This window comes from Nicotiana tabacum, chromosome 3 (assembly GCF_000715075.1).
Source record: "Nicotiana tabacum cultivar K326 chromosome 3, ASM71507v2, whole genome shotgun sequence".
Classification (NCBI taxonomy): domain Eukaryota; kingdom Viridiplantae; phylum Streptophyta; class Magnoliopsida; order Solanales; family Solanaceae; genus Nicotiana; species Nicotiana tabacum.
Window position 1 is genome coordinate 112,234,192 of NC_134082.1, and position 10,416 is coordinate 112,244,607.

General features: G+C 38.2%; 1 protein-coding gene across 1 annotated transcript; it reads left to right on the top strand.

Annotated features, from left to right (window-relative positions):
- Window positions 1–745: 745 nt before the first annotated feature.
- Window positions 746–6,203, top strand: LOC107831355 (formin-like protein 6). Its single transcript, XM_016659120.2, has 4 exons — window positions 746–2,575; window positions 2,657–2,856; window positions 3,832–4,073; window positions 4,932–6,203. The coding sequence occupies exons 1-4, from the start codon at window positions 1,149–1,151 to the stop codon at window positions 5,724–5,726; spliced, it is 2,664 nt and encodes an 887-aa protein (XP_016514606.1). The 5' UTR covers window positions 746–1,148; the 3' UTR covers window positions 5,727–6,203.
- The last annotated feature ends 4,213 nt before the right edge of the window (window positions 6,204–10,416 follow it).

Here is a 10,416-nt window from a genome sequence, read left to right on the forward strand (position 1 = left end):
CGGTTCGGTGCGGTACAGTTTGGTCGGTTTTCGAATATCCATTGACACCCCTAACCACGGCTACTGACGAATACGACAAGGGACGAGATCCTTACGACACGGCGTCTTGTGGCCGCTGAAGACGGCGACGACTGACAGTGGTTAGAAGACTCGAATATTCTCGAATATTCTCTATGCTATATCTTTTAGGGTTCAAGAGGGGGTTGTCCCTTATAAATAGGAGGGAAAGACTTTGTAAAAACTACTGACTTTTGGCTAAGAGCATCCATTATAATATCTTTCTACATTCAAAGTTGTGATATTGACGATTAATCATTCGGTTTCATAATATCAAGAAACATTATTCATCTTATTCATCACTTGCATCCTTCAATCTAGAGTTTATTATACTTGGCTGAGATTTACCTCATCTTCTTTAATTGATTTAATCAAAAAGATTTCAATATCTTTTGGGTCAAACAAATTTAATGCCCAATTTTTGCCCTTAGAATTTTGAAAGCTAAATTGACACAACTCGACTGCGTATTTAACGTACCAAGAAGAAAGAGTGGAAAATTCTTCTGTCCCCTCCACTCTGTCACGAAAAGGCGTAAGTTTAGGGAATAAAACAAAATAAGAAAAAGGTTTTTATATGGAGAAAAAAGTTGCAAGGAACGTGATCTTTATATCCCCAGCAGATTGTCATCATCGTCCATTAACGTGGAAAAAGCACCAATAAAAGCAGATTCTCACTACCACTGTGCGCTATGGCATTCTGCTCCTTTATACGTCCTCAGTTGAAACGTTCTTAATTGTTTTTAAAAATCAAATTGCTTTAATTATATTTTTCTACTCAAATTACATTAACAATTTAAAATTTCACATCCCGTTAAATACAATTGACTAGGAGAAAGTGATTCCAAAAACAACCAAATGTAAACTTAACGAAATCTAAATTCCAGGACATAATCTTAGGAAATTACCAAAATATGAAAAGAGAAAGTGCGGCTGACTGCTCCCATCATCCACCCCACACTACAGCATCCAGATCTTGCAGCTAACAGAAGCTTCTCTTTAGTCTCTCTCTCTTTAGAATTCTTTGTGGAACAAAAACCGGAGATGATTTGGGAAAAGAAAAATAACTTAAGAGAGACCTTAAAAATAACACCATGAGAGTAGCAGCTCATCTTATGAGCATCTTTTTCATACTATTACTGCTTACATCTTTCACAGCTCAAGATTTGGTTGCCAAGGAAAACACAAGGAGAATTCTGCATCAGCCCCTCTTTCCAGTTAGTTCAACACCACCACTATCGCCGCCACCGCCGCCGATAGAGCCGGTCATTTCCAGTCCAGACCAGCCTTTCTTTCCAGAAGTCCCTACTGGGACTACACCAGATCAGACACAGCAACCTCCAGCAAGTCCAATTAATGGAACTCCAGTGTCAAATCCAGTTGCCACACAGCCAGCAAAGCCAGTCAAGAAAGTGGCAATTGCAATATCAGTTGGGATTGTCACCTTGGGAATGTTATCTGCCTTGGCATTCTATATTTACAAACACCGCGCTAGACACCCTGATGAAACTCAAAAGCTTGTAGGGGGCAATAATCAGAGGATCAATGAGGAATCAAGAATGCCACCTTCTACTTTCCTTTATATTGGGACAGTTGAGCCATCTGCTCAAACAACTGTGACTCAGTCCAATGGTGCTAATGGCTCACCTTATCGAAAATTGAACTCTGTTAAAAGACCGGATAGGTATAGGCCAAGTCCTGACCTTCAACCCCTTCCACCACTTAGCAAACCCCCACCCCCTCCTAGCATGGATTCACCCACTGCAATGTCATCATCTGATGAGGAAAGCCGTGACACTGCATTTCACACTCCACAAGGCTCCTCTGTTAGCAATGAAGAAGGTTATTATACTCCCAGTTTAAAGCAGAGTTACCAAAGCAACAAGAATTTTGTCCCTTACTCAAAGAGAACTTCTCCAAGATCACGCCTATCTGATTCATCCCCTGATGTAAAACATGCTATAATACCATCCATTAAGCAAGCTCCAGCTCCACCACCACCGCTACAACCACAAGGGGGTCATTTGGAACGACTTCCACCTGAGCCTCCCTCGCAGTATACTAAGCCAGTACTGCCATTTCTGCCAAAAAGGGCTAAATTTTCATCACCACCTCCTCCACCAGACATGGCAAAGCTTCAATTGATAAGCAACCAAGCCCAACAAATATTGAAGGCACCACCACCTCCTCCTCCTCCTCCTCCCCCTCGTCCTCCTCCTCCACCCCCACTTCCAGTCTCAACACCCCGCAAACCGGGAGGATTACAAGGAAGTGTTCTTTCGACAGCTTCCCCTCAAATGGTTAGGACAGAATCGAGGAGTCCCACTCCAAAAACAACACCAGGGAGTGAGAAGACAAGTTCTTCTGAAGAGGAAAACAGAGATGCCAGTTCTTTAGAAAGACATGATTCTGGCGATACAGATCCTTCCAAGCCTAAGTTGAAGCCTTTGCACTGGGACAAAGTGCGAGCAACCTCTGATCGAGCCACAGTTTGGGACCAACTAAAATCGAGCTCCTTCCAGTAAGTAGACAATCAAAGATGTTAAAGTCCGATTACCAGCAACACTAATATCTTATATAAGTACTACCTTTTGTATTGCAGATTGAATGAGGACATGATGGAGTCACTTTTTGGATGTAATTCAGCAAATCCAGTACCAAAGGAAGCAACAAGGAAATCAGTCCTTCCTCCTGTTGAGCAGGAGAATAAGGTACTTGACCCCAAGAAGTCACAGAATATTGCCATAATGTTACGAGCATTAAATGTTACCAAGAATGAGGTTTCCGAAGCCCTTCTAAATGGTATGTAATCTCTCATGCCTCTGCACTAGAATTCGGATTCAGTATTTTGTACATACTCTGGATATGCATGCCCAAACAGGTGAAACTGCAATCTTTTTTGCACAATCAAATAAATGAATAAAGTTTGGTATATAACAAGCATATACATTAAATTCTGATATTGCCTAGGACCTATAGATTAGATAAGATTTAGAAAGGTTGAATCAAGTCCATTACTAGAAATAGCCAGCGAGCATTTTTCATATGGTATTTTTCCTGCATACTTTCATTCTCCTTGCGATGAGAAAGCCATTTCAAATGCATATCTTTCTAGTTCTCCAGCTGTAAGTTCCTAAACACAATTGCACCATAGTGATCATGCGTCTAACCCATAGAATTCTCAAGAATTTCCTAATACCATTCCGTGCCTCGGAGAATATTCAAATTATCTCAGCAGAATAACGAAAGTTTCCTATTTCAAAGGTAAAAGCTTATTAGTTCCGCTTCTCATTAGGTAATAGCTCCAACCTCTTCAGAAGAGCAAGAAAACAAAAAACAACATATATCCAAACAAACATGAGGTCCCGCATTTATTTCATTAAACAATTTGAAGTATTTAGACAGAATATCCTTTCATCTGTTTTTTAATATTTGTAGTATTCCTGAAAACTTATCTGTGATTTGTCTTGCCAGAAAATATGTGTTCAACATAATAAACAATTTTATCTAGAAGCAGCATATCATTTTCATTCTTGCTTTTAATGATTTTGTGAATCTCCCTGAAAACTCTATCACCATTTTGCCCAACCAAACATTTAAGACATGCATGCTAGATCAACTTAAACTACATCTGTTGTCAGTCTCAAGTTGTGCCATGTTTTGAACCACGAGCGTTAAACATGGCAAGTACACCAGGGGGCTTAATTAATCACATATCTGCAGTTCTGCATATATCAAAATAATTTACGTGCGACACAATGTGTTTCTGTGTTGCAGGAAATCCTGAAGGATTGGGGCCTGAACTTCTGGAGACTTTGGTCAAGATGGCTCCAACAAGAGAAGAAGAGATAAAACTGAGAGAGTACAGCGGAGACACCTCCAAATTAGGGCCTGCAGAACAATTCCTCAAGGGAGTGCTTGATATACCATTTGCCTTCAAAAGAGTAGAAGCCATGCTTTACAGAGCAAATTTTGTTGGTGAAGTAAAAGATTTGAGAAAGTCCTTCCAAACTCTTGAGGTACTAACAACTATCTATTTAAATTTATACTGTCTAGAAGAGCTTAAGGGTCATTTATATTCATGTGTTAATAATACGTCTATAGTTTGATTAGGGAAAAAGTCTGATGCTTATTCTATAAACTAGGACATTCTGTATGAAACCCAGATAACTATTATGGGACGGCACATTCTTCCACCAATGTACATTAATATAGACTAATTCAGACTACGATTTCTCAAGAGTTGATCAGATGTATCTGTACCCTTTTATTATCTCATTTTAACCCTTCTTTACACAAGTATTACTGAACTCAATGACTGTGATTTCTCAGGATGATGTGACATAAATATGTTACTCCCTCTGACCTCTGTTTCAAATAGATTGGCACTATTTCCTTATTAGTCCGTTTTAAAAAAATTGTTACGTTTCAATATTTCCTTAATAGGAAGCATTTATAGCCACACAAATGCTATGGTTTATTTAAGACCACATATCTCAAAAGTCTTTCCTTCTTTATTAAAAGTTTGTGCCAGGTCAAACTAGGACAATCTTTTTGAAACGGAGGGAGCATATATTGACGCCCCCAGGGTCTTAGCTGCACTAAAACTTTTACATTAGTGTTCTTTATACCTGAATTTAGAGTTGAATTTAAAGCCTTCAATTACTTTATTAGCATGGATTACCTTTCTAAGAATCTTGACTACAACAAATTATTCCACTGGTAAACTTGAGCCACTCTCAGAGGAATGCTGTACTAATTACCTAAAAGACCTTATCTAGGCAAAATTTTCTGCTAATATACCTGGATTTAGACCTTTCTTCCGATAATTTAATAGAATCATAATAACCCTGGTGCATTGCACATCATATGGACAGGTAGCCAGTGAAGAACTGAAGAATAGTAGACTATTCCTCAAACTCCTCGAAGCTGTTCTAAGGACAGGAAACCGCATGAATGCTGGAACTAATCGCGGTGATGCCAGAGCTTTCAAACTTGACACTCTTTTGAAATTAGTAGATATAAAAGGAGCAGACGGGAAGACAAGCTTGTTGCACTTTGTGGTGCAGGAGATTATCAGGTCGGAAGGGCTGGGTTCTGAACCCCCAGGCGATAATCTTTCTGATAATGCAAACATCAAATTCAATGAGGAAGATTTCAGGAAGCAAGGTTTGCAGGTTGTTGCTGGATTAAGCAGAGAACTTGGTAATGTCAAAAAAGCAGCAGCAATGGACTCAGATGTCCTGGGCAGCTATGTCTTGAAGCTTGAAGTGGGACTTGATAAAGCAAGATCAGTTTTGCAGTATGGAAAGGAAGGTACGCAAGGTAACTTTTTTGAATCGATGAAAGTGTTTCTTAAGGAGGCAGAAGATGGAATAGTGAGGATCAGAGCAGAAGAAAGAAAGGCCTTATCCATGGTCAAACAGGTAACAGAATATTTTCATGGTGATGCTGCAAAAGAGGAAGCTCATCCCCTGAGAATATTCGTGATCGTGCGAGACTTCCTCTCCATATTGGATAATGTGTGCAAAGATGTTAGGAGGATGCAGGATCAAACAGTGGTTGGTGGTGCAAGATCATTCAGAATAGCTTCAACTGCATCACTACCAGTCTTGAACAGATATAATGTGAGACAAGAACGGAATTGGGATGATGATAGCTTATCTCCATGAAATTTATGTGAAAATAATTCAACCATCTCATTAATGGACAAGCACAGATGGAGGATGATGGTGGAAAAGAAACACCAGATTGAAGCAGTCTCACATCTCAGGGAGACACTAACATTTTGGTGCTAGCAGGCAAATATAGCATTCAGCTCCATAAACAAGAAGCAATAAGTGAAGGAACAGTACAGAGATTAGGCAGCCTATACGTCAATCCTTCACAAAGATACAGAAGATTAGACAGCAAGAATTCTAGGATTCATAATCAACCTTCAATCCAAACGAATCGATGCGGGGTAAAGGGATTATTCCTCTTTTTACTTTTGAGACGGGTAAACGAATCAACCTAGGCATAGTCCTATTCATTTGTAAACATAGTCAAGAGACATAAAAGTTCAATGCCAGGCGACATGATGGTCTGCTCTCGATTTTGATAGTAAAATGCTGCAATACAAAGAAATTATGTCTCCTTTATAGAATAAACATTCTTTACACTTTTGTCTAACTTAGGTCCCCTAAAGCTGTTTAACCAGCAAATTAAGTGGATATTACAGAAAGCATGTCCGGAATTAGGCCCCGCAGCCACTATAAATACAAGAAGATGAATAAAAACTAAACAAAGCAAAGCATTTTATGTAGCTTAATCTACTCTTTGGATATACAAAAGCCCTTCCTAATGTAGACAGGTGGATCCAACAAATATACAGGATGTATTTTACGTATTGTGTTAGACTTGGAGTTTTATAAATGTACATGGAAAATTTAAAGATGAATTGTAAAGATATGTATATATATATATATATATATATTTAACAGTTGCATCTGGTAACTTTAAATTCTGAATAGCCTCATGTAATAGTAACTCCATCAATGATCAATACTAGTAAAAATTCATGGTAGACATACCAAATGACTGTAAAAGTGCCTGCTTTGCTGCTGCAAACCTGTTTAATAATTGTACTCAGTGGTGGAGCTACTCTTATGGGAGGTAGTCAGAAAATGACACTGTGTGATAGGTAAAAACTTATTTTTATTATGTATATAAACTATTGGCCTCTCCACCGGGTAGTGATAAGGTCTGTATACACTCTACTCTACTCTTTCCGACCCCACTCGTGAGATTATACTAGATTTATTGTTGTTGTTGTTGTTGTTATGTATGTAAACTATTGAATCTCATTGACTTATTAGTGTGTTTATTACTTCATATTTTGACACCAGAAAAACCTGGCTCCGCCACTGATTGTACTAGCTCCTTATCATGCAACAGATATATGAAGGGGCCGCAATTTGAATGGGAATAATGGGTAAGGTGCAAGATGTCAATTTGAAAATGACTGGACAGGGGAGCTACAAAATGAGGGAAGGGTACACAGGCGGACATACCCGGACAGATGACAAGGCGCGCAGGTTCTTCAATGAATACAATTGTCTGCGTCACAGCACGCAAATATGCGTTTCTGCTGTTGATGATTTTGTGAAGCGATTTCCCCCAAGTAGGAGTCACCATTTCTTTCTCCTGGCGCTTGACGGGTGCGAATCGCCCTTCTGACTGGCTTACTCTCCGCCTTTTTTATTTGTTCAAAAAAATATAATTTGAAAAATAATTTAACTTTAAACTTTATTTTACAATCATAGAAATGTCATTGTTATATTTAAGATCACAACTTCTAAAAGCTTTTTTTTTAAAAAAAAAAACTCATATCTTGTAAACTCATATCTTTTACTCCCTCCATCCTTTATTTTATTGGACTGCACGCAAAATTTAAGATCTTAACTTAACATTAATATTAGTTGTGAAGAGTAGTTTAATATAGTTAAACTAGCTTTAGTCAGTTACAAGTAGTTAGTGGTGGGTCCCAGTTGACCATGCTTAGGTTGTTAGAACTGTAGTTAGTTGTTACAACTATAGTTAAGTTAGAGTATATATTTGTAATTACACTGATTTGGAAATATACAGAATCATATTTTCATTCTTTGCATTCGTCTTCTTCCTCTCTCAATTCTCAAACATTGCAGAGCTTCAGTCATGTTTGCATGGATGAATCTGAGATGTGAACTCAGATTTATCAAGCTCACATAGTATCAGAGCAGTGAAGATCTACAATTCTGCAAATTCTCGTTCGATTAATAGTAATTCCTCATCGTCTTCCTCACGAAGCTCCGACCAACGACCGTCAATGGCGACTGATAAAATCGATCACACGCATCCTCCGTTCGTACATCCTTCAGATACTCCTAGCTCAATTTTGATTCCTGTAAAGCTCACAAGATCAGAGAATTATGGATTATAGTGTCGATCAATGCGAATTGCACTGCAAGCTAAGAGGAAGCTAGGGTTTGTGCTTGGAACATGCAAAAAAGACTCATTCGAGTCTGAATTACCTGAAGATTAGGAAACATGTAATGCAATTGTGCTGTCCTGGATCATGAACACAGTCTCTCCAGAATTGCTTAGCGGGATTGTGTATGCATCTGACGCGCATTTGGTTTGGGAGGATCTGAGAGAAAGGTTTGACAAAGTGAATCGTGTGAGAATTTTTCAATTGTACGGGGAGATAGCCACCATTTCACAGGGAACAGATTTTGTATATGCATATTTCACAAAGCTCAAAGAGCTATGGGCTAAATATGATGCATGGTGCCCATTCCTAAGTCGAAGGAATATGTTGGGTACCTTCAATAGCAAAGGTTGATGCAATTTCTAAGTGAACTTAATGATACCTATGATCAGGCAAGACGACAAACCATGATGAAGACTGTAGAGCAACTTTGAATCAAGCTTATGCTTTAGTAATTGAAGATGAAAATCAAAATTCTAATTCCACGGTAGGAAATAGGGGTGATCCTATTACTATGCAAGCAGGTAGAGGACAACCAACAATACAAGTCAACTGAGGTCAATACAAAGGAAATAAGTCATTTGTGAAGTGTGAATATTGCAATAAGCCGGACCATTCTAAGGAGAACTGTTACAAACTTGTTGGCTATCCAGATAATTTCAAAAATAGGAGATCATATGCAGCTAACATAGTAACTGGAGGTTCTGGAAATGATAAACCAACACAGGAATGTGAAGGAAAAGGCAGCAATGATGGATTGAAGGCATGGCCATACTTCACTGAAGATCAATACATGCAGATCCTAAGCATGCTGAACAAGGAAACTCCTGAATGTCAAGCCAACATGGCAGGTATTTCTACCTCTTTAATGACAAACTTCCCTTGTACAAAATGGATAATTGACTCTGGAGCTACACATTATATTGTTGGTGATTTAGAGGCATTAGAAGTCAAAGACAAAGTATACATATAGAAATGAACAGGTTCACTTACCCACAGGAAAAAAGGCCAGTGTTTCAAACATTGGAAAAGCAATCATTCTTGATAAAGTGGAATTGGATGATGTGTTGTTTGTACCCGAGTTCAAATTCAACCTTTTGTTAATTTCGAAGCTAACTAGGCAACTATTATGTTCCGTGAATTTCTTTCCTGGCTTCTGCTTGTTCTTGGACCTTTACAGTGGCAAGGTGAGGGGGATTGGTAGAGAGAAGGGTGGTCTATATCGAAGAAAGGATTCAAGGGAGATTTGGACAAATTCATCAAGGGAATAAAACAGTTTGCATCCACAAGCACAAAGGAGGACGAGGAAGATGGAGCACTTTGGCACAGAAGATTAGGTCATGCTTCAGTTAGTACTATGAAGAATATAGATTTCTTTCATAATAAAGTTGTAGATATAGCAGTAAACAATGACTGCCCTGTATGTCCTCTTGCTAAGAAAAGTAGATTAGTGTTTCTTAGGAGTTTAACTACAAGTGAGAATCCTCTTTCTCTCTTGCATTTGGATGTCTGGGAACCATATAAGTATCCAACTCATGATAGGAAACACTTCTTTCTGACTATTATTGATGATAATACTAGATATACTTGGATACACTTGCTTCGCTTGAAGAGTGTTGTTATTATAGTACTTAAGAAGTTTCTTTATATGTTGCAAATACAATTTCAGTCTAAGGTAAAAGTAATCAGAACAGACAATAGGACAGAATTTTTTAATAAGCACATGAAAGAATTGGTTGACTATTATGGGATAATTTATCAGAGCAGCTGTGTGTACATTCCACAACAAAATGGAGTAGTGGAGACGGAACATGATAGAGACTAAGCGTCCACCAAACTGTATAGAGAATCAGGTTCTCTATCAGTTCCCACTGTAAGCAACAGACTGTAAAACCAAATAGTATAGGGAATCAGGTTCTCTAATTGTTCCCATAGTAAATCGGCAGTAAATAAAAAATATGGAGGAATTTTATGTGGAAAACTCCCAACTTAATGAGATTAAAAACCATGACCTACCCTTGTAGGATTTTAACTTCACTAGTAAGTAATCTTTAGATTACAACCTATTGTAACCTAGGAATTAACCTCTTAATCCCGCACTAACATGTAACTACACTATTACAAGCCATATTTGTAATAACTCTATTACAAAGACTTAATCACTCACTAACTTGTAACAATACTATTACAAGCCACTTTGTAATAACTCTATTACAAAGACTTCACAACTCGACTAACTCTAGCCAAGACACAAACACAAGGGTTTATGATTTATAAAGGGTTTCCTACATAATGCTTCTAACTAAGCTAAGTAGGAGTTACAAATGAAGAGCAAATAACAAAGACTCAACAAA